The 25,617-nt window shown below is 41.9% G+C and overlaps 1 protein-coding gene across 4 annotated transcripts in view; it reads right to left on the bottom strand.

Moving 5' to 3' along the window:
- GRB2 (growth factor receptor bound protein 2) overlaps nucleotides 1–25,617 on the bottom strand; it is a 90,680-nt gene that overhangs the window by 37,751 nt on the left and 27,312 nt on the right. The window contains exons 1-3 of one of the 4 annotated variants that reach the window (XM_074319841.1): nucleotides 23,105–23,251; nucleotides 17,897–17,995; nucleotides 14,923–15,137 (exon numbers count right to left, since the gene is read on the bottom strand). In XM_074319841.1, coding sequence (XP_074175942.1) covers nucleotides 14,923–15,000 — 78 coding nt within the window. In that variant the 5' untranslated portion in view covers nucleotides 15,001–15,137; nucleotides 17,897–17,995; nucleotides 23,105–23,251. Of the gene's footprint in view, nucleotides 1–14,922; nucleotides 15,138–17,896; nucleotides 17,996–21,840; nucleotides 22,017–23,104; nucleotides 23,397–25,617 lie in introns of those variants that run through there. The other 3 variants (XM_019745571.2, XM_074319842.1, XM_074319840.1) reach the window with 3 other exon arrangements.

The raw sequence follows: 25,617 nt of genomic DNA on the forward strand, positions 1-25,617 counted from the left end.
TGTATTGTTACGATTTCCTTCATTTTATATCCACTTACCACTAAATATTTATAACCTAAGAGTTCAAATCGGAAGATAGCGAAACTGTTCAACTTAAACGATTTTAAGCAGCAACAAGAAGTAGCGGCTTAAAGTCCTAGCAAAATTGAAGGCTTATTTACACAAGGCACAAGCCAAAGTTGTAAATTTTAAGAAGGTACAGACACCACAGGTTGGCTTTACTCTGTCGAAAGATTCTGATCAACCTTATGTTGAGAAAAACTCCAATTTATTCCTTTGCTTCTTCCAAGCTCAACTGGTTAGTCACGATATCAGACTCTTGAGACAAGGTCTGTGGGCTGGTATGAGCTAGGCTGGTCAAAGACTGACTTTCTGACGCTAGCCAACCAGCCTAGTTGAGAATGGCACCAGTCACGACAGAGATGGTGTTTCAGAACTGGCTGGCTCTAGGGTACTCATCACTACTAGAACAACAACTCAGAAAACATGTACGTACGCTTTGGCTTTAAGAGAGCATTACTTACTCAAAACATGAACCACTGTACCACTACTGAAGAGGCACGGACACCCAAAATTAAAGAACGCTTAAAGCTGAGGCTTAGGTCAACTCATGGAGTCAATGGCTAAAGCCAGGTCCCACTTGAGATGCAAATTCGTTGTATTTGATTATCGCAGGGATAGAAGGTTAACACAGGTCACTGACGCAATGATGTTCAAGCTCCAAGTTCATCACCAGCATATACATCCCAAGAGGTGGCTTCCACGGGCCTTCGTGCCTTCTGGACTGAAACCCACTACTCAGGACCCAGGACTGAAATGTGGGTTTATGAACAGATTTTCAGAAGCTTGTCTGATCTGCCTGCGTTACTTTCCTATGAAGACTTTCCAGACTCTGACTAAGAATATTTGCACCACTTGCTCGTTCTGACTTCAGTATCTTGTTCGGTTTGGACCAGTTCCAGGTTGGCTGCAGCTATGTTTGGCACAAAGCATGCCGCCAGTCCTAGCTGTGTTGCTAATAAGAGGTCAGAAAGCATCCCTGAAAATACAGGGACACAAGTAAGAGTTCAAACAGTTGTTTTTAAGCAAAGTGTTCTGGCAAAGCTTGAAAAACAAGAAGAAATTCTCCCCCCGCCCACCAACCTCACTTTTAGCAGCAACATAAACTCAAGAAAACATCTGATAAGAGTCCTCTTCCCGCAATCCAGGCCTCTGTGGAGCTGTTCTCTGAGGCTATGAGTTGTGTAAACTATGTAAGTTACTGAAAACCATTCCTGTGATATTTTTTCCTCGTTTTTCTTATACACTTAAAGGATAAAGAACAAATTCAGGAGAAAAAGCCAAAGTGTTTAGAACCCCCTTCCATGGCACTATTTCTTATATACATATGTGTGGGCTATTTGCTGAAATAAAATGCCACCATGACTATGAATGGAATAAATGTCCAAAAACAAAAACTGAATGTTTTTTGCACAGTAACTTAAAAATAAAACTGATGAAGTATTCTTTAGATCACATGTATAGTAAAGTGTAATTATACTTTACAAAGACTCGAAGGAAATGTAGCTAAGAAACCTAACCAAGATGGTGGCACAAAATAAGAGAATAAAGAAAACTACAAAGGAAAGCCAAGCTTTCTAATTTCTGGTCTCTGTCACCTAAATTAATGCAAAAACAGCTGAGGCAACATAAAAACCAAGCCTGACCTCTGACAGGATGGTGCTGGGTCACAAAGACGATATAAAACTATGAACTTGATTTATGCTGAGCAGGATGAGCTTGATGTGGGTTTCAGTGCTTGCTCCGCTCTAACACACTCAACTACCCTGTAGGTCGGCCCTGTGCAGACGCTGAGATGCAGGAACCTACTGAGAGCTGCAGACACAGAGGTACACATGGAGTTAGGGAGCTCCTGAAGGACAGAGAGAGGCTTCCGGAGCCCGGGCTTGCTCTAAGTAATGAGAGAAGTAACGAGGCAAAGGTTATACCACACAAAAGCAGCAACGCGACTGACTGAGGCCCAAAGGATGTGACACAGCTCAGTGTTCGGGAAACTCTACAACTAACTGAAAATTGACCGTGTTCTGTTTAAATAAAACCACGAGGATTAACTCACCCATCATTTCACATTACTTTGGCAAAAATGTTCATCAACGAACTACTGTAGAGTTTTTCGGGTAAGGGGAGTGAACTGTGCAAAATTTTTGTGCAAGTTAACACAAAGAATCAAAATGACTTCATAATAAGAGCGAGACTTTGCCTAAGATTATTTACGTAAAACAGAACTCTGAAAACACAATAATTATGGTTTTGCTGAATTCAAAGAAATGCTGCCTCTGCTCTCTGGATGTGCCTCAGATGCTGCTGTCTGCACATTTAGCTCACAACCACATTACACATGCAATGACACAAGGAACCCAAATTAGAAGAGTCAGCGCTAGACTCAACATCTTGTAGGTCACCCCAGAGGAGCCACGCTATGAGCACTCCTCTGGTCTTTCAATTCCCACTAGTAAAGACACATTACTAGGGGGCAACAGGTTCCGTCTCTGCACAGGCTGGAGGTGGAAAGGCTGCAGCGCCGTGGAGAAAGAGGTGTGGAAAATCAAAGATTCACAAGAAAAGGGAGTAAGTAGTGCGGACAGGGAAGAACCATGAGAGAGACTCTCCCCCGCCCCCAGTTCTAGTTCTAGGCCGCAGCAGCGTCTCCTAGTCCACTTCCATCCCGGTTCCCCCCAAGGGCCTCACCTCCAAATGCCAGAGAAACCACCAATGGCTTGTGATGAAAGGGGAAGACATGATTCCTGACATTTCAAACCCCAAATCCTTGGAACACAGAAACAGTGTTATTTGGGTGGTGACGTTCCACGGCAGGGCTGTCCAAAACACTTTCTAGCCTTTCTGCAATGGTGTCAATGTCCTAGATCTCCACTGTCCAGTACAGAAGCCACTAGCACATGTAGCTAACGAGACCTTGAGATACGGCCAATGCCAGTGAAGAACTGACTTGTTTATTTCATTTAAATTAATACAAATTTAAATAGCCATATATGGCTAGTGCACATTGTACCAAAAGTGTGATAAATATCAGGCATATGGGGGAGAACTACTTTGTGGTTTGAACTTAAAACGTCATTAATTCACATTACATAAGAAATAATGCCTTCCACAAAAACACCAACTTATTAGCTTTTAGAAAACAATGTGTCATTAAGTAGGGACTATCAAAAGAACAAAGACATGATTAAACAATGTGGCATCCTGGATGGGCCCTTGGAACAGAAAGAAAGGAATTAGGAAAAACTAAGGAAATCTGAAGCAAGTGTGGACTTTAGATAATAATAATGTATCAATATGGTTCATTAACTATAACATATATACTATACTAATAAAAGATGTTAATCGGGAAAATTGGGTGTGAGATCTATGGGAACTCTGTGCTAGCCTTTGCAATTTTTTGGTAAATCTAAAAATGTTCTAAAATAAAGTTACTTTTTAAAAATTTGTTTAACACCACATTCAGTAAAGTAACACTTTTACTGTAACAGTTTTACTGTAAGTTTTGCTGTAACAGTTTTACTTTTATCTTAAGGAGAGGGTCCTGTTGAGGGGACCCTGACTGACAGCACATGTAGCTTTGTTATCTTATTCTACCCTCCATGAGAACCTAACAGACATCTACAGAACACTCCACCCAACAACAGCAGAATAAACTTTCATCTCAAGCACACAGTGGAACTTTCTCCAGGATAGACCATATGTTAGGCAATAAAACAAGCCTCAATAAATTTAAAAGGATTTAAATCAATCAAAGTATGTTCTACAAGCATAATGAAACTAAAGTAAAATAAAAAACAGAAGAAATTCTGGGAAATTCACAAATACGTGGAAATTAAATAACACACTTCTAAATAACCAAAGAAAAACTATTATAACAAGGGATGTTAGAAAACACTCTGAGATGAATGAAAACAAAAACAACTGCATACCCAAATTTATGGGATGCAGCTAAAGCAGAATTTAGAAGGAAATTTATAGCTCTAAATACCTGTATGAAAGGGAAAGATGTACTACAGTTCATTTCAAATTGAGGTTGCTCTTCTTTTATATAGTATAAAGCCCAGACCAAAGGCAGGTAATGCGAGAATAATTTTTCACCAGATTGAGATTATGCAGATGAGAAGCCAGCCCTTTTTTAGAGGTCATTAATATCTAATCAGGAAGAGGTAGGGTGAGGGAAAGAACATGCAGAGAAATATTACATTTTAATACACAACACCAACACACTAATAGCTAAATTTGAAAATTACTTCTACACTTAAGGCCAACAGCTGTTCAGGGGGGTGTAGTTACAGTAGGTGCTCAAAGAAGGCAGATAAAGAGTATGACTTTCCAAGTTAATGAAGAAAGAACTGGTTCTTTCTACACCAGTAACCTAAATTGAGGAGGCTAATAATGTTAATCTTAAGGAAAGACCTGTAGGGCTACTACTGGTTTCCACTTCTAGCACTACGTGGGGCCATTAGTCACAAATTCATCTGGATATCTGATGTGGACAGGATTAGCATAATTTTAAAACACCAATTTCAGGTTCAAGATCTACTACTCTGACTCAGCTTTAACACGTGACTGAGGAAGTCTTGATCATTATGACCTTCTCTGATGGCCTAGCATAGAAATTCATTGAATTATTTTCTAAAGGGGTACAGTATACACTTAAACAGGAACTCCATCCTTCCTTCCAAAGCTGAAGTACCTGCTTACTTTCATTATTAAAATTTTGAATATGGTTTCACTGTGTTGCTCACTATACTATGAAAGTACAGTAAAAGTAACTATGGCTATATTCACTAAATGTTTTTTTCTGAAAGGTTACAGAAAAATTAAGTGATTTTTCTCTGGGGAGAGAATTTACCTTTTACATTTTCTAACAGTGAGACATTTATTTATTCACTTAATTTCAAAAAAGTTATCTGGGTGATAGGAGGGAGTATGGCCCAACTTTAACACTTTTCTATTAAATAATTCTAATAAACGTTTAAAAAGAGTAAACTGAAGACACCTGATTTTTCAAATGCACAATAGACAACTAAAACCCACAAAGAACTTCAAATCTTTATTTTTTCTCTTAACCTCACTTTTCAAAGCCAAACATTTTATAGAAGTTGATAAATAATAAAACGTAAGCCTGACTAGAGCTAAATACCGACAAATGAAGAAGTGGATAATTAAACCTCTGAAAAATTGCAATTTGGCTGCATTAATAATTTCAATTCAGTTTGGAGACTGACCTGTCAAAATTAAATATGTAAGAAAGCCTGTAACATTATTTTCATATCAGATGCAACCAAAAGAGAAGCCAGACATAACTAGATACCTGGGCAGCAAGACTAGTTTTAGGGCCAATGAGTCTGTTCATCAGTGGAGAGGGTGGAGCATGTTTCGTTTACCGCCATATATGCTCCATAAAGCCTAGGTTAGTGCTTCCTGCACGGAGAAGAGTCGTAACATGAAACAAAGTTGTTCCATGAAGCTGTACACAGTGACTTTTTTTTCCTTGTAAGAAAGCAAACTAGCCCTTAAAATGTTCATTAACTTGTAAACTGACATCTGGAAAACGACTGTAGTGTTTTTGTTTTTTTATTGCTTTTCTGATTATGAAATTAATATATGCTTGTAAAAATATCCACTATTGGAATGCATGCTTAAGAAACTGAAAGTTCACCATAATCCTCACATCCAGAAAAAAACCAGCTGTTACCAACATGAGCTTTCTTTTCTTTTGCAGTACATGTAAAGTGACGATGTTTCAGTAGGTCACTCTACCTTTTCCTCAGAAGCTCTCAGCAAAGCCTCCTGGCTCTAAAGCTAAAACATATGCAGCATCAACTAAACAAAGCCTGGTTTTTCTGTCTTCTTCCAAACATGAGTTAGCAAGCATGACCTCCCTCTAGAAGGGATTCATTTAGCCAAAGAAGTAAAACAATTAAAATTACATCTATGAACACACACATTTCTCAGCTATAGAAATAATTTATTAACTTAACCTGACACAGCTATATAAGCAAATTAATCACCTGAAGGAATAACACAAAATAAAATGTGTGTCAGAAAAACTATGTGCTGTTGTCAGATTATCTTAGAAGCTGAGTAAAGAGGTTTAATGGCTTCACAATTCTGGTTCCTATAAAACACTGTCAAACTGAAATAATGTTCGATGTTAAGGAGATTAGAGAATGAAGCAAACATTAGCTGTGCTAATTATTATGTATTCTGGCTACGATTTGGGGCCATTCTCATTAAGTTAATCTCAAGTGGGTAATCTGTTCAGTCCTTTGGACAGTTGAGCAACATATGTTATCAAAAGCCTCTTTTGAGATTATGAACTAAATTATTACTAGAAACAAGCTGATGTCCAGCAGTAGGAAAATAGTTGTCAATTATACATCATTAACTTTAAAAATATTTTTAAATATTAAACCATTTAAAAATAATTAGTAAAACTAATATGGGAAAATGGGAACATATGTTGTATTTTCAGTCCACTAAATTACAGCATTATAAAAATGTGTATGTAATGATAAAGCCTAGACAAGAGCTGCAACAGTAGAAATACGGGAGAGGGAGGTTTACGCAGGATTTTGAGTTTCCTATCTTTTTCTTCCTATTAATGTATGTTAAAATAAAATGGAAATATTGCTAATAAAATGCTATAAATATGTTCTTTTCCCCCTAGCAATCCATTTCAAACCATATATACTTATCTATGAAAATAAAGATCTATGAAATGACACAAAGAAGTGCAATAATCAATATTCTCACCGAACAGATATACTCCTTTCTTGTTCTCTGTGAAGCCTAGTTTCAAGGTCCAAAATGCATTTCCTCTCACTTTACACAAAATTGGTGCTTTTTGTATTTCTCAAAAGCAAAATATTGCAAAAGGTTTTTGTCATTTTGCTAAACCTAGATTTTAAAATTCCACCATTAAACCAACGAATAAATAAATTAGCTAAAAATTAAAGCCATTGTTAAGGTGAGGAAAAACTTCCAGTATTTTACTGCTAATATTAGTATCTGTTTTGATAAAACAACAACAAAATAGGACAGAAAATACAAGAACTACCGCTAGAAATGAGACAAAAGTGGGCTCTGAGCTTTCCCACAAGGTAAAGAAGGGAATATATGAAAGCTTTACTTATAGCATCCTTAAGATTCTAAAAAGCTGTTTTGGGGAAAATACCCATTCTTGGCATTGAGACCAGAGAGAATGTTCTCCCACAGATCCTCCTGGGGACACTTACCAATAATAAAAGGCTCCTTAATATCTTTACAGTAAATACAGTAATGAGTTTTTCCCAAGACAGTTTCTTCTAACATCTCTTAATATTAGTCAACAGCATAATCCCAAAATTCCATTCAGCCCCGGAAGTCTGAGAGGCCCCCAACAGAACATTGGGTTTAATCCTGACAGCGACCAGAGACTTTTCATAATGGAGAAAGGACTTGTCTTTCACACCGTTCTCCACCAATACCGTGCTTTCGGCAGAGCTCTGGAACAAGGGCGAACAGTTCTGAGTTTGAGGTAGTATCAGGACAAGCACCGAGCCAGACTGATGGGCCGAGTTGTGTGACTTAAGTCACCCGAGCCAGGGGCTGGACTGATGTCCTCTTACCAAAGTTGTGCCCTTGAATGACGTTACTAAAACTACTGGCACCTGGCATTACTGTCTGCTTTCTGCTGTCACTGTTTTGAGCACAGGAATATCGATTGTTCTTTTGATCCACTGTGACTCTAGGAAGGCAGGTGTTATTGCTCCATTTTACAGATGGGAGAAGCAAAGCACAAAGCAAACTGCCCAAGATCCCAATGCCAAACTGGAGGGTGGCAGAGCTGGGATTCAGGGAAGGTGGGTGCAGCCTGGAGCTCCAGGGGCCCGGGTTCTTCTCCACTATAGTATAGATGTCCCAGTCCCATGCCCACAAGGAGGTCTATCTGCCAAAAGGACCAAGGTTTCCCTCAGACAGTCATTCTGAGTCACTTTTAAAAAGGTCTGTAAGTTTTATGACCCTGAGCAAAGCCACGTGAACTTTAGCCTGAAGATTTAAAAGCAGGTTAAACCTCAGCCATTATAAAACCAAACAAACAACCCCTGACCAGAGCACTTTAACTTCCTAGAATATCTATCAAGGTAAAGTAGATGCAGAATGTTAACAACTTTCTATTTGAATATAACTTTATTGTTTTAATAAAACTGATAAATTAAAGTAATACAAGAGTACAAAAAAGGAGTAAAAAATCACCTGAAATCCAGCCCCTTGGTGATAACTGTTACCTTTTAGGGGACCATTCAGAAAGAAGTCTGTGTATTTAAAAAGCAAACAGAAATAATAGCAATTTTCCTTAAATGGGCTCTCTCGCTCTAGGTGACCTCGTCTGGGCATGAAAAGACCCTACAGGGTAGTCATTAAGAATGTGGAATCTAGACTCTGAATCGTAACTCATGAACCTAATCAAGTTACTTAACCTAAGCCTTAGGTTCCTGATCAATAAAATGGGGATAATAGCATCTGTCTTCAAAGGCTTATTGTGAGGATTAAAAGGGAATGTAAGTTAAATACTTAGCTTAGTGCAAGGACCTACTAAGCACCCAATATATTAATTATATTGTTACTTTTTAAAGAGGATCCATTTAAACACTTCTCTCTGCAAGTGTAGACATTATTCTGTGTGGATAGTTTTACATCGACATTAACACCTGCACAGTGTTCCATTGTACAGGTCCCGTACCTGCTTATACAGTCTCCTACTGATTGCTGCTTAGGCTTTTTATCCCTAATATGATAATTCCATAGATTTGAAGGTGCCCTTTTTACACATTTTACCATCTCTGAAATGCATCTTACAAATGATCGTATTTTATATTTTAATGGAAGAAATTCCTTTCCCAAGTGGCACACAGATTCATTGAAATAAATATCCTTACGTCTACATTTTTTAACACTTGTTTGAGAATTTTCTTAGAATAAATTCTTAAAAGTGGAACTGCTGGTCATTTTATGTTGATACATATCAACAAGCCACCATTCAGAAAGACTATTGGTACAAACCTCCCCTGGGAGGAGATGACATTACCCATTTGTCCACACCCTGGCCATGGAGGGTAGGGGTCAATCTTTGTCACAAATGAGACAAAATGACCTCATTTGTTTGTTTCATTTCCTTCATTACTGAAGTCAACGTACTTTAGACAGGCTGTCCAGTAAGTCAGTCAGCAGAAGTAGTGCCACAGACGGCTGCCCATGCTGGCAGGGGAGCAAAGCAGGACGCAGGTACCTTACACTTCCGGTTTACTCATCCTGACAGTTAAGAGGGGTGTGACCGTACTGCAGAGGGAGCATGGCAGCCACACCTGCCACTTACTAGATGCGTGAACCTGAGCAAGTTACTGAACTTCTGAGCCTGTTTGCGCAGCCATAAGACGGGGCTAATAGCACCAACTTTTCAGTGCCTCAAATCTATAATGGCTTACAGAGATGACACTTGGAAGACCCCAAGGAACACTTCATTTCCTTACTCATTTCTTTCGCCAACCGAGGATGACTGGTCTTCAGCCAGCCTCCCAAAAGGAGTCTTGCACAGAAACTGAAAGTTCATCCTTAGCACCTATCTGGAAACGTCCATTCAGATAAGGTGGGGGGCGGGGAAAGAATATTATGAAAGGCAAACAAATTACCTGCTATAAGAGAACTCAAATAGTCCTCATTCTTAAAAAATTAAATGCAATATTCCTGGTTTAGTCCACAAGATTGATACGAATTCTTACCGATAGGCAGAGAAATGCCTCTATAATGTATACTGATACTAGGACTTTAAAATAGTGAAGAAAAAAGAAACCATCCCAACCTCTTACGTTTTAGGTTTGATAATTCAAACACCTGAAACGAAGACTTGGGCGCCAAAACCCAGCTGTCGTGAACATTGTAACCCATCAAACCCTAGTTCAGATTCCTGCTCTCAGAAGCATCTCCGGTGAGCGGTCTTTTCTCAGTCACACAGGAAACTTGTTCAAATGCTCCCAGGTGACAGGCAGAAATCCCATGACTTTTCTTTCCATAGACTCTCCAACCATCCCCGGCCTTCACTCCTAGTCGCCAACACCTATGCTGCCACTTACCTCACCACCTGCTTACTGCCACCTTCCGGCCGGGACCCCAGGCTAACTTCCTTGCAATCCATTATACGCACAGAGCATTTATGTCATCAGCTAAAAAACCTTCAGAGACGCCTTAAGGACAAGATCCACCTCCAAACTCTTGAGTTTTTCTTACCTGGCTCCAATTCTACTTCATTTTCCACTATGTCAATAAGGGTATGACCTTCTTCTCGCATTCCTATCGCAAACCCAAGCACAAGTCCCCCGCCTTCCTTCTCTTCACCCAGCTCTGTCCTAGCCACCTCACAAGGTCCAGCTCAAATCACACTTCTTCCTCACAGCTTTCTCTGACTTCAGCTCTTACCAATCTCTTCCCTTCCAAAATGACTCTGGCAGTTACAAAGTGTAACACAACGTCGGCATCCCATTAAACACCAGCCCACTACTAAGTACTAACAGTTTGTGGCCTTGACTAGATCACTGAACTTCTATGGGCCACCATTTCCTCATCTGTAAAATAATAAAAGTCTAATTTAAGAGATTTTAAAAGGTCGTTCCCTGTTCTCAAAATCCTCTAATTTTACACACTGCCATGTACTGTTTCAGATATTAATCTTTTTTCTTATTGGATTTTGGAGTTCCTGAAGGCAGGAAGTACATCTTCTATTGCTTCCCAAACTCTCAGAGCAACTTCTCCCAGGATGTGGCTCAAGCAGATACTCAGGAACGTGACAGTGAAACAGGGTCATCAGCAGTGAGACAGAAGACGACTTCAAAGATCTGAGTGTGACCTCAAGACCCAGTTCTAAAGCAGCTTGTGAAACCGGTAAAGGTAGTTAGCACCGGACAGAGCAGAAGACACCCAGACGATCCAGACTGCTGGCTTTCTTCCAGAGCCGAAGGTCCGCCTTGATAGAAAACAAGAAGCCGGCTCTAGACTGGAATGAGCACAGGTTTGAGAGCTCCAAACGGTTCTTAATTCCTGGGCAGCACTGTCTGAAGTACATGTACATGAGCCCCTAAATGGCAGATGCAACTTTTAGGTGGACTCAGATGTTTTATGTGCTCCGGGGTACTCAGGGGCCATGTTCAGTGGAGAATCCCTGGGACTATCTCAAGCCTGCCCTATAATGGTGGCGAAATGCAGCTTCAGTTTAGCCACACAAGGCCTGAAACCTGCAATAGAAGAGCAATTCCTTCCATTTCTATGCCCCAGTGCCCTCCCTCCGCTCCCCAAGAAAAACATGAGCTTTTACAAGAGGAAAAGTAACAAAGGCAGATATATTGAAGCATTCAGTTCTATTTTAGGCTTCCAGTAAAATGTTTTCATTTTTCTTTTCTCAGGGCAGTACAAGTCAATTATGTAGATAGAAAGTTAAGGAAGTCCCACAATGAGATAGCACCTCACACCAGTTAGAATGACTGTCATGAACAAGACAAATAATAACAAGTGTTGGAGAGGCTGTGGAGAAAAAGGAACCCTCATACACTGCTGGTGGGAATGCAGATTGGTGCAGCTGCTATGGAAGGCAGTGTGGAGGTTCCTCAAAAAATCAAGAATAGAATTACCATATGACCCAGCAATCCCGCTCCTAGGTATCTACCCAAAAAATCTGAAAACATTTATCTGTAAAGATATGTGTGCTCCAATGTTCATTGCAGCTCTGTTTACGGTGGCCAAGACATGGAAACAACCAAAATGTCCTTCGATAGATGAATGGATGAAGAAGTTGTGGTATATATACTGCCAGTATATATACTTTCTTATTCCGCGATAAGAAAAGATGAAATAGTGCCATTGGCGACAACATGAATGGATCTTGAGATTATAATGCTAAGCGAAATAAGTCAGATAGAAAAAGTCAAGAACCATATGATTTCACTGATATGTGGTATATAAAACTGAAAACAACAAAGGAACAAGACAAACAAATGAAGAAACACAGGCAATAGTTTGGTGGTTACCAGAGGGTACAGGGGGAGGGGGATGGTAGATGAGTGTAAAAAGGATCAAATATATGGTGATGGAAGGAGATCTGATTCTGGGTGGTGAACATACAGTGTGATATATAGATGACGTATTACAGAATTGTACACCTGAAACCTATGTAATTTTACTAATAATTGTCACTCCAATAAACAAAAAAAAAAAAAAAAGAAAGTTAAGGAAGCAGTCTGCTGGAGGACAGAAGTCACCATTAACCAAAAGTTAACCAGAAACTCCAAGACAGTGAGAGGATGTAATTCTTCTGAACTCTAGTCAGAGGTAGAGGGCAAAGCCCTTTCCTATTACATTATCTTCAAATAAAATGTATTCAACACCAACATGCACTGCTCCCTTTATCAAGGGAGGGCAATCACATCCCCATTTCAATCAAGTTAAACTTGCCCATGCGATTCCAGTCACTTCTAAACATGTTTTGGCTCATAATTAAGCTAAAGAGTTATCAAATCAAATCAAAGCCACTCAAATGAAGCCTGTTACTCCTTAAATAATCAGAGGAAGAAAACACTGCCCCCCCCCCTTTTCTTACTAACAGCTCTTAAGACAAAGCAATGTCCCTTATGTCTCTCCTCTTCACTCAGCCTTTTCACAGAATTATGAGACAAAGGGCAACTACTGTATCTTTTCTTTCTTTTTTTTTTTTTTTTTTTTTGGAGTAAAGCCACAAGATTACTAACAAACAGCTAATGGCCCCCATTCAAAAGCAATAATGGCATTATGACTTCATATGCCAGTTATCTACCAAATTAGAAAGAACCAAATAAATGTATTTTTTCTCTCCCCCAAAGAAAATCTGAAAGTAAATAGAAGCACTGATTCACTTTCTCTCCCATTATAAGAATTTCTGGGGGCATTTTAAACAGTATCATCTTCTCTAATTATAGGATGGGAGAGAAGGGTTTTATACTTGTTCAAGAGGTTACCAATTTAAGTTGGAGAACTTATAAAATGTTCATGGTCTAGATCTAGGAAAAATTTCAGTGATAGTAAACAGGGAAAAGTGCTTGTCTAAAAATTCTTAAAAAGAGACCTCAAATCCCTCGTTTCATTGCTTCAGTACTAAATATACAATAGGATTAACACAGAAAACTATGAACCACCAGGCTTCCAGGTTCAAGTTTCTGGGCTAAGTTTAACGGAAAAATCAAAGTTTGTATTTAAAAAGAAAGGAAAAACAAAACAAAACAAACAAAAAACCCTTGGCTCCAAAGGGTTTTTGTATTGGGTACAAATGTGGGTACTTTAGTAGCCAATCTTACGATATCACTAGCAGGTTATCTGCAGAAAACAGCAATCACCTATAAATATATCAAATTATCTCCTCTGTAAACCAATGATACAGAGTAATTTAGTAGTCTAAGTGAAGTTTGCTCTGATTTCTAGCTGTCTAAGAAAACAGAAACAGACGACATACCTCACTCTAAAACCTATAGCTGGTTCTGCCTGCTTTCTGGCAATTTAGTGCTGACTTTGAGAATACCCTCAAAAAGCTTGGCATCACAAAAACAGCTCTGAAGAGAACACACAGCTTCTTCCTCCTTAAAGGGCTCTCCAATATCACCTTCTATGAAGTACAGTCTGCATGTCTAAGATTAAACTACTGTGCAGTAACTTCAGAGCAGAACTCTATGCCTCTGGCAATGAGTGCAAAATAGTAACTCTCCATAGGTCTGCATAACTTTCTAAAAAACTAGTCCTTTTATCAAGGACTATTTATAAAGGACCACTCTACATTTCCACTTTCTTCCTCTTTGTATAATTCTAATAATTTCACTCAGGGGTAGTAAGCAAACACTGGCAAATTCCAGCAATCAGACTAAAGCTCAAAGGGAAAAAAAAAGCCAAAACTTGGAGAGTGAATACAAAAATACTAAACTTCAGGTTTTCATCCTTTAGAACTGACATGCTATTAGATAACACCCACCCTTGTAAAAATAATTACATATACAAAAGGGCAAGCTGCTCAGGCAATTGGGTAAACAACATAATTAACACGTGCCAGGGGGAAAGTGAATCCTCATATAAATAGTGGGGCTCAAAATGAGCTGCAAACTGTAAAGAAGCTTATTTTTAAACTGTCAGCAGGTTTCTTTCGTGCAGTTAGACTTTAATAGGGGGTAACTGCTCATCAAGTTTCTCTAAAATCGAAATCTGACTTGTACAACAGCAAGCTGAACCTCATTATTTAGAACTCCATTTGTTTTTTCACAAAGAATAAAAATGCATTGAGTTCTTTAATGAGTTTTGGCGTATACCTCTAACCACCTCTTGTTCAACTAGGGGAAATAAATTTCTAACCAACTAGGATCACATTCCAGAATGCAAAAATCTTTTGACTATGTAAAATAAGACTAATTGAGTGCATTCACATAAATACTTCAAGTTTAGATCTTTCGAAAAATCCTCCAATTTTTTTATAAAACTCTACAAGGTAAATCAAGCTACTCATATATTTCCTTACTACAATCATATTGCTTTGACTATACTCAAAATAGTACCGATACCAACAAGCAAGTAGAAATACTCAAGGCATTCACACAAAGGCAGTTAAAGACCATACATCGCACCAACCGTCTTAAGTCATACTGAATATTCTGCTCAGTGTCTACCTCAGCTGTCCAGATCACACACGGCGGTAAATGTTAAAAGTGGGCAATGAAAAAAGCAGCAGCCCGGGCTTCTTTGTGTGTTATCAAGGCACAGAAGGCAGGTGAGTACAAGGCGAGGCCATCTCAGCATTTGCTTGGCATCAACACTTACCTTGAGGATGTCCCCCCTTTTGAAGCTCAGCTCGTCGTCTGCAGTGGCTTTGAAGTCATATTTGGCGATGGCTTCCATTCTGAGCGCTGCTCAGTGCTCAGCAGCCTGAAGCAGGGGGAAGGGAGTCTTCCCTGCTGAAGCAACCCAGCGCTCTGGGCTCAGCCTCACCTCTCTTCTGGGACTTGCTCCTGCACTCCGGGACACACAATGCCACCCTGAATCAGAAGACGGATGATTGAGTGAAGCGGCCAGGATCGAAGGCAGCCCCGCCCTGCCAATCGGCCTGCTGTCCCAGCCCCCACGCCCCCTGGCTCGGCTGGCTCAACCCTCCTCCCTCCCTTCCAGGCAAGAGCCCCGATCTTCTTCCTCTTTCAGCCCCAGGCCCAGGCGACTGACAGGCCCGCCGGCCAATGGCGGCAGCTGCTCGAGCTATTCCAGAACACACTTCCTCTTCCTTCCCGCTGGGTGTGCAGGGTGTGCAGGAACCGGCTGGAGTCCCGATGGGTCTCCGCCTTTCCTCCCTCACCCCTTACACTCTCTTCTCTGGGCACAAAAGACAGTCCACTGAAGAAGGACCTCCCCCTGGGGATGGCACCCTACTTTTCTCAGTTAAATAGGCCAATCTCCCTCTTCCCCCCCCTTTCTACTTTTCCGAAAATGTTGGGTCCCCTACCCACACAGTCAAAAGCAAGCAATGCACGCTTTGGTCCTGAACTGCTTCTAACTCTTCTCAGAAACTAAACCTTGGTATGATCCTAGGAAAGCGGGAGAAAATGAACACAGAGCTCCTTTTTCATTGAACTCAACTACTCTGAGCACAGGCAACCAGAGAAAGGAAGTCCAGCTCAGCCTTTTGCGGGTGGAGACCTGCTCTTGCATTAGGCTCCCTCTTCCCCTGAAGACCCCCAAGAGTCTGGAGTCATTGATAGCCCTTGAAATAGATGCCCAAGGCTCAGCATTCCAGAAGCAGCCTCCACATTATCTCTAGCCAAAGGAGCAAAGCTGAAGTTCTAACCTACACTTGAAAGGAATCCCTTTTTCAGAATCCGAACTGACAAATATAGAAAGTTCAGGGAGATGGTGCCAGAGAGTCAAAGAGCTGTCTCTGACAGTTACCCTGAGAACAGCTGCTTTGCTCAGAGCCGTAAGAGTACTACACTGATCCAAACTGCATGCTACAGGTAGAGTCTAATAACCCTCTGCTGGTGGACCAGGGGATGGTGATGGGCAATGCAGACAATCACTGCTGTAGTAGAGTCTCCACACAACCCAGACCTTTGCATAACTAAAGGAAAATAAAGTCCCATTCTTGTTTCATCATTCACTGTTTTCATACAGGCTAAATAAAAGCAGAAAACAACACAGACACTGGCAGAATGGGGACAGGTTATTTATAGTGACACCCTTCCTGGATAATTACCACCTAGCAGAGAACTCATTTGAGGGGCGCGAGTGATTATTCTTGTTCTCAAGTTAATAATTGGGGCATTAAATCAAGCATAGCTGCAAGTAGACTAAGTGGTAAACCAGCTGGGAATATTAAGATTAGAGGGAAATGAGTTACCCAGAAGGAAAGAAATCACCTGGTAAAAAAAAACGTCCCTCAGTCAAATTCTGAAAGATAAACACGCTACTGCAGGTAAACTAATAAACCAAGCCAGTGTTTATTCTATAAGGCAAACGTAGGGTCCCAAACTTAGGCTCCGGCCCTAAGAGAGGGAAGTACAGAAAGCGTTCTAGCAAATATAAAAAAAATACAAAGATTAGTCCCAGAGTATTTATTTTTGTGTGTCCTTGAACACCTTTTACTTACAGTCTCTACAGTTTTTTTAATCAACTAATCCATACATATATATCTTTAAAAGTCAGAGTATTAAAAGTTTATGAAAAAGCAGTTCCCTTCCCCAACACCCGTAAGCAATCACCCTTAATTTTGTTTTTAGCTTTCTCTTTGTATTCACCTACAATATTTCTAAACAATGTGTTCTACTGCTGTTTCTTCATTTACTCCAGCCGTCATCTATTAACTGGAAGATGAGGACCTCGCTGTCCCAGCCCTGCCAATTTCCCCTTGCCCCATCCCAGTAAAATCACATATTCCGGTTTAAGCAGTAGTATTACAACACAAAATATTGTTCACTGGTGATTTAAATAATGTATTACAGCCAATCTCCTTTCTAGGACACTCTCAATTTTTCCCAGCATTAATAACTGCTTTTCCTCTTCTGCTTATTTTCCAATGTGGGTACCTATTTTTAATTTTTTACAAGTGTTCCAAAATCTCTGCTACATGCCTATCAATATTTTCCACAGACCTGACCATTTATTTTCACTGGTATCCAAGTCTGATTGTTGGGACTATATCAATAATGGGAAGCTAAAGAACTGAGCAGATCTAAAAAAAGAACAGGAGTTTCCCTTTTGAAAAATGGCAATCAGACAGAAACCCAGAGCACTGTCAAGGTACCATGTAGTAACAGGACATAAACATCTATGTCATTCAAGATTACAGACAACTGCAGTGTAACTGAACAGCGAGAGCACAAAAACCAAGGCAGTTTTCAACACTTGTTGGCCTGCTGTTACTTATCTACCACAGGTTTCTTCAAGAAAGCTTTTACTCAGACTACCACTCTTGAAAATTATGTTCCAAGTGACTACTGCTTTGTGAGATACAGCTTGATAGAAATAAAAACAAAGCACAATCAATACCTCATGGAGAAAACTGGAAGAGGTCAGCTTATTAGGCTGTCCACAGAAAAGAGCATACAGACCAAAAAAATTCAAAAGGGTGTGTTTCATTCAAGACAGAAAAAAACTCTATCACAGATGCAACACTAATTGCTAAAAGGAAGAAATGTGAGCGTGGATGTAATGCATAATGATTTTAATAGAGGAGATGTTGCTGTTCATTTCCCAAGAAAATGGGTTGGGAGTACACTCAACACCCAAGCCTAATCAGAGTGTGTCTCACCTGTTCCCGGCACGCACCTCTGCAGCCCGTCCCGAGCAGCAAGTACAGCCTGAATTGTTCGTTTCAAGCAACACGCATTGTATCCTAAAAGGCAGTCTCCTAAAAGTATTTGTAGAACTTTAGTTTCGTTCTTCTATTTAACTCTCTTCTTCCCCAAAGTCACAGAAAATAAAATCCACAACACTTACTGGGCCAGTATGGCTTAGTGCTAACGTCTGTATGGTCTCTAAAGGCAGGCTGATCTGGGTTCAAGTAATGACCCTGGATGCTGACCAGTTATAATTTTGGGCAAGCCTTTTAAACAAGCCCCAATTTTCTCATCTGTAAAATGGGAACAATATGACCTACTTTATAAGATTCACTGAGCATTCAATTAGGTAAGACAGATAATATGCATGAAGTGCTTTGGACAGAGCCCAACAGTAAGTCACTTAAAGTAAGTTAAAATGTGACTGTACTTAAAACACCTAAGATACTCAACTTCACAATTAAAGCTGCAAAGTAAAACAATGAGATTTCTTTCACCCACTAATTGGCAATTTTTTTTAAAGATTTACAAAATCCAGTCTCTGCAATATTCTGGGTAAACAGACTCTCACTCAGACTCTTTATCCAATGTTCATTCATTTAACATTTTGAGCAGCTACTACGACAATGTACTTGGTACTGGATTATAATAATAAAACCATCAGAACCCACACTCTAGCAGGGAATTAATTCAATCTTTTTGGAGAGAAATTTTGTAGTATCTATTGACAATTTTAAAATACACACCCTTGAATAAACAATTCTACTTTACAGATTTAACTCACTAAAATAGTGACACAAATACCATATGCAAAATATATACATACCTGACCAATATCCATGAACATATGTATGGAATAGCTTTCTATATAAGTACCAAGATATATTATCAAGTTAAAAAAAACTTCAGAAAAATTACAGTTTATCCATTTCTGCAGAGCGAAATAATATATACCAACGTGTAACTAGAGAAAAAATCCAAAAGGTTAACAACGGTTATCTCGGGAAGCGAGGTCACAGAATATTTTCACTTTCTGCACTACACACCTCAATTGTATTTTCAATGTTTTTACTATAGGCACGTAGTTAGGGAAAAAAAATCTTATTAATGCTCTGGAGTTAGCTCTGGATTCAACTGTCACTTTCTCACTTACTGTGTGAGTGACACTGGAGAAAAAGTTATATTTTCCAAGCCTTAGTATCCCTCCGCTGGAAAATGGGGAAAATACCAGCATCTCCCTTCTAAGGTCCTTTTGATTATTAAGAGAGCAGCCGGAGAGGCCTAAGCAGGCTGTCTGGCAGAAGTGGTAGGTGGTGGTAACTAGCATCACCAGACCCTTCCAAGTATCAGTCTACATCTTCTCACAGGATACTTAGAACTTCCACCTACAAATGTCCTCTGGTGGACAGTGTTGTCACACAGCAGCCTAGCAGACTGCCCCCCCCCAGTCTTTCCTTAAGGAAAGAAGAGTCTGTGAAACTGTGCATCTCTGCGACTGTATATTTCTCTCTCTTTAGTCTCCAAAAGAGGGTTTGCAGCCAATGACGAGTAAGATTCCCCATGGGGGGGGGGGGAACGACAACTCAAGCCAGGCAGAACCCCGTGGAGACGCCCCGATGAGCTGCCTTAGAAAGATTTGGGAAAGGGCCTTGTCTCCCCTTCCCCCTGACTGGGAAAAGCAGCTGCTGGCTCTGACTTTTCCCTCTCACCTAATTGGGAGAAAAGTCTTGAGAGTGATAAGATTAAGCTCGCTCTGCTCAGCTCTGTGAAATAATTTCGACATGTGATGTATGTCCCTTAAAGGAGTTGCATACCTCACCTCAAGGACTTTCTGCTTCGGCTGCTTGAAGATCAACATAATTGGTTTGGGTTGTTTCTATAACGTGATAAATGAGTCCCACAGACCGTGCCAGAAAAACACTACTACTCCCTTGTATACTTATCAGTAAAAACCTCCAGGAGGCTTTATTCTGGGCTCCAACCTTTCAGAACTGTGAGACCCCTGGCCTTCTGAGATTTAACTGCGTTAAGTCTCTGTATGTTTCTTTCTTAAAACTTAACCCAAAGCCGCCCCTTCTTGCACCCTCACTGCCTGTGTTGTGCTGGACTTGACAAGACAGGTTACCAGTCCTATTAAGCATAAACTTTAAATTGGTCCACCTCACAGTTCTAACAATGCTCAAATATTTACACATATAAAAACTAATCACATCTATAGTCACTTACTTCTATTAGGTTTTTAAATATTTCCTTTGTATATACAGAAAGTATAATTTTAAGTTGAGGAATTTAAAGCCACACTCCCGTCTCATGATTTTATGGCTGTGTTCTGTAACAATACTTTTGGTCCTTGGACCAACTGCATCAAAATCCCCCCTTTTAGAGACTGATTCACTGTGGGGTGCCTTCTGGAATTCTGCAGTGTAGTGGTCTTAGTCCCAGAAGCTAATTTTAAATAAGATTCACGGGTAACTCTTGTGCATGCTACACTTTAAGAATCACTGGTGGGGCCGGCCCGGTGGCTCAGGCGGTTAGAGCTCCGTGCTCCTAACTCCGAAGGCTGCCGGTTCGATTCCCACATGGGCCAGTGGGCTCCCAACCACAAGGTTGCCAGTTCAATTCCTTGAGTCCCGCAAGGGATGGTGGGCTCTGCCCCCTGCAACTAAGATTGAACACAGCACCTTGAGCTGAGCTGCCTCCCGGATGGCTCAGTTGTTGGTTGGAGCGCGGGCTCTCAACCACAAGGTTGCCAGTTCAATTCCTCGAGTCCCGCAAGGGATGGTGGGCAGCGCCCCCTGCAACTAAAAAAATTGAACATGGCACCTTGAGCTGAGCTGCCGCTGAGCTCCCAGATGGCTCAGTTGGTTGGAGTATGCCCTCTCAACCACAAGGTTGCCGGTTCGACTCCCGCAAGGGATGGTGGGCTGTGCCCCCTGCAACTAGCAACGGCAACTGGACCTGGAGCTGAGCTGCACCCTCCACAACTAAGACTGAAAGAACAACAACTTGAAGCTGAACAGAACCCTCCACAACTAAGAAAGGACAACAACTTGACTTGGAGAAAAGTCCTGAAAGTGCACACTGTTCCCCAATAAAGTCCTGTTCCCCTTCCCCAATAAAAAAAAAAAAAAAAAAAAAAAAAAAAAAAAAGAATCACTGGTGTACTATAAGGTGCCTTCACCAGATTTTAAGCTTTGCATTCCCGATAATGCACAACGTCTTCGCATAAAACAAAAATAATGCATATCCACATACTCACTTGGCACAACTGGGAAAAAGCCAACTTTCACAAAGAAAGCCAAAGACTCTCAATGGTCATTCAGGAGTGCCAGAAAGTTCTGAATTAAGCAAGGAACTATTAATTTCTCTCAAGAGAGCATGGTCGGTCTCTCTTCTGTATTACTTCATTTCTCCAAAGTCTGTTACTCTTCTGCTCTAGATAACAATTAGAACCGCGGCACACAGGCAACATAACAGGCATTACTAAGAAAAAGCTCTAAGTACCATCACTCGCAGGACTTAAAAACCCAATAAGCCCTCAAAGCTGAATACACCTGCCTGAGGAAATGAACTGCCTCGAGCATTTAAATGATCGCTTTTTATATCAAAGAAAGCCGATTACAAGAATTAACTTTGTTTTTTATTTGGGGATTCAGAAAATTTTGAACACGGGGAGGGGCAGCAGAACAAATAAGTCTATGGTTGGCTTTCGTTTTTTTTTTTTACCTTAACCACCCCCACTAAAAGCCAAGTCATACAAACCCCAAATTGACCCCCTCTTCCTAATATAAAAGAGACACAGAAAGAAAAGTGTAAGCAGGCACAAAAGCAGGATCTTAAAACGAAGAAAACAACTAAAACACAAATGAGACAGGCAAGCTCCACTTGTGACCTAGTGGCAGTATTGATTACTCACGGATGAATTCAATCCTTTGAGCCTCCCAGTTCCCAGGGGGAGAATTTAAGTCTCGCATGGCTCTCTAGCAATCCTTCTGGCAGACTGAAAGAACACAGTGGACGCGTGAAAGTAAAGGTTAACGCACGAAAGAAGGTATCTTCCAGGGAGAGAAAACGGAATCTTAAAATGAGGGAGAAAACGAACTGCTCCAAAGAGCAGAAACTTCGAAAAATTATGCCAGAGAGGGGAAAATAATGAGGAAGGGAAAGTAGATCAGAAAAGAGGTGGGGGGAGGGGGCAAGTGACTTGCATTACACAAGCAAGCACTTAGTGTCCGCAGTGGAATGAAGAGAAGTACATAGAAAAGGAAGGCAACTGGAGAAGTACAAAGTGAAAGAGGGACGAGAAAGCCTGAGACGAATGCTGCGTAATTTCTCTCGTGTGTCTTTTCGACCCTTTTCTGAGACTCACCACTACCAACAGACCTCGAGTGCATTTCAGGTCCTCTGCAATTTGTACTTTTACAGCATCTGAAGCCAGCCTAGAATAGCTCCCTAAACAAGCTCTACCTCACAGGGACCCCAATCGTATACGGTAAGCGTTACAAATGAAAAACAGTGCTTCTCTCGCCTCTCACTGAAATCTTTCCTCGAAGCATTCCAACCAACTGCTGATTTTTCTTGACAAATATTTTTCAGAGAATCGTTCAAAAAGGGGGAGGGGAGCCGAAGTAACGGCATCCTGACTGGCTCCGGCAGCAAACGTTCTAACTCATGGTATTAATAGGGTTGGTGGCCTCCCTCCCAAAATTCGGCCCAAAGACACCAGGAGATGGTGACGTGGTGACCGTGCAGGTCGAAGGAGCATCAATCACGACATTTGCAGCCCGCAGCGAATCCCCCGCCTCCGGGCCAAGTCAGACTGACTCACAGAATGAGCACTCGGTGCTGTCGGGCTTCTCCCAGATCCCTTCTGCGCAAACCCTCAAGAAAAAGGCATGAAATCTCATGAGGAGCCCCTGGCCTCTTGCTCCGGGGTCCGTGGGTCGGTCCCGAGCCAAGGGCTGGGGGAGGATGGTCCCCAGGAAGGAAGCGCCCCAAAAGAGGAAACGTGGAGCTCGGAGCCCCGGGAATTCCGCTCCCGCCCCAGGCCTCGCCGCCCCGACCCCCAGGCCCGGCAGCTCTCGGTAGGCTGGGCCGGGTCCCTGCGGACCGACTCCCGCTGCGGAGCGGGGAAGAAAAAGCACCGGAGCAGCACCGCCGCCGCCGCCGGCCGTACTCACCGTGGCGTAGCTGCTCCGCTCCGCGCCCGGCCGGCCCCTCCGCAGCGGTGCGAGCGGCCGCCAATTCTGCTGCTGCTCCCCGAGGGCAGCGCCTGTTCCCGCTGCTGTCACCACCACAGTCTTCGTCGCCGCCGCCGCCCGGTCTCTGAAGCAGCACAGCCTCCTCGCTTCCGTTCCTCTTCGGGGTCCCGCGAGAACTTCCCCGCGCGGCCCCGCCCCGCCCCCGCGAGACTTCCCCCAGCGGAAAAGGCCCAGAGCGCAAGCGCTCCTCCTCTGCTAGGCCCTCGCAGGTAGACCTAGACGCCAGGGCGCATGCGCCAGGCCGCCCCGCAGCAGGTGGCACCCGCACGGCTCCACCCCCGAGTCGCTGTAACCCGCTCGATGCCAGAGCCGGTAAATTACAGCTCAACCCTGAAGGACTAACTCGTATGCACACCCTAATCACTTCCCTTCCCTTTTCACCAAATCAAAGCAACTGAGGGAGCGGGGAAGAATCTCCCCCTTGCATGAAGCACCCCAAATAGGTCTTGAAATACTTGAGCATCTGGTCCAAACAAACTCTGCAACGTTAAATGAATTAATAGATTCGTTTGTTCATTGATTGAATTAAGGACCTAATATGTGCTAAGCACTGTGTTAGGTATACAAGGTACAAGGAAGAACAGAAATCCTGACCCTCAAGGAATTCACGGTCTAGAGGGGTGGAAGAAAAGTAAACAAACAATGCCACAAGGATTGTTAGAATTATTTGGGGAATGCTAGGGAAGCTAAAAGAATAGGGGGAGGGGTCGCCACTCGGGCCATCTCAGAAAAGCGTTCCCAGAGAAGATGCTGTGATGTCTGGGCTGAGCCTTGGAGGATGAGTAGGAGTTCGCCAGACAGAGAAGAAGGGGTGAGGGCGTTCCAGGGGAAGGGAACGGCACACACGTACAAAGGAACGGAGGCGTGAGAGAGTCGTGTTCTGAGCAATGCTAAGTAGTTTGATTCCTGAACCAGGCGGGGTGAGTACGGGGGAGTGGCAGATAAGGCTTGAAGAAGTAACTCTTATTTTTCAGTTCCAAAAGCTCTTTCCAATTAAGGGAGTGGACAGAACACATCTAATGGTAATATGCTCTCTGAAAGCCAACAAAATAGCATTGAAGTGAGAATAAACAAACATTTGATTCTATAGAAAAAAACAAGCCCATAGAAATAAGGAAAATGAATTTTCTTTCACCAAGTATTTATTGAGCATCAGCTACACGCAAGGAGCTATGCAGGGTAACCTGGCAAAGCCACTGCTTCCAGCAGTTTGGAATCTAGAGGAGAGTTGCGAGACTGCAAGGCAAAGCAGCTGGCCCTGAGTGCCACTGAACTGCACAAGGGCTGAAGAGGAGGCAGCCAGTTACTTGGTGCTCAGGTAACCAGGGAGGACTCGGTGTTTGATCTGCAACATGGAAGCAAGGAGGAAAGAGTGGCTGAATCAGCCAACATTTCAGATTGACTAGAGTTTAGGATTTAGGGGGAGGAGTAATGAGAGACAAGGCCAAAACGTATTGCTTAGGTTTTGTTGGCAAGTGATATGCGACTTCTGAAGGTCTTTAAGCAGAAGATGTCTGATATGATGTGAAAATAACAAGAGGACCGTTTATTCACCACCTGATGTGTACTAAAGTAACTGTGTTTCTACAGGGTGGATAATATCCCCATTTTACAGAGTCAGAAACTGAGGTTTAGAGAGGTTAGTAACTTACTCAGGGAAACCCAAATATAATAGACCCAAGATTTGAACCTAGGCCTTTCTTGTTCTAAAAATCACATTTTTCCTACTATCGTACTTTGTTTTAGAATGATGGCCAGAAAAAAATAGAAATGAAAGGGAAGGACTTAGCTGCTGAGCTAAGAGGAGAAGGAAGTGAGGGAAGAGTTGCAGTTCTTTCTTTTGAGTGGGGAAAACAACAGAGAAATTTGCCAGTCAAATGGGTAGCTGACAGGGCTAGGGGTGTGAGAGGGTTTAAGAGGAGGTCTGCAGGGAAGGGGCAGGTGAGGAGATGATGATGCTCCTGTTTTGGAAATGCAGAGTTAATCGTTCCAGAACAAGAAGGTAGAAATATCCAGCATGCTGTCAAAAAGTTCAATGCTTCCATTTGTTCCTTCCACAGCATTAAGTGAACGTCTACTCTGTAGAGAGCGGGAGCACCCACCACAGAGCTCGCAGCCTAAAGAGTAAGATATATTTCTAAGAATATGGCACCTGTAGTACTGGCAGCTTTGGAAACATACAGCAGGGGACCTGACCTAGACGAGGATCAGAGAAGGCTGAGGAGGGAGGTTTAGGCTGAGACCCTGGTTAGCCTAAGGGTTAAAAAACAGTGTTTCAGGAGAGATATTTATCATCGACAAGATAATGTTTCATGTCCTTTGCATGACCCTTTTGGATCTGGCCCCTGCCTGTCAGCCCCATCCTCTCAGGCTCCAGCCAACACATACTCCACCAGTACTAAACTACTGTGGTTTCCGGGAGGGGCCATGGT

The sequence above is a fragment of the Rhinolophus sinicus genome, linkage group LG15 (genome assembly GCF_036562045.2).
Source record: "Rhinolophus sinicus isolate RSC01 linkage group LG15, ASM3656204v1, whole genome shotgun sequence".
NCBI lineage: Eukaryota > Metazoa > Chordata > Mammalia > Chiroptera > Rhinolophidae > Rhinolophus > Rhinolophus sinicus.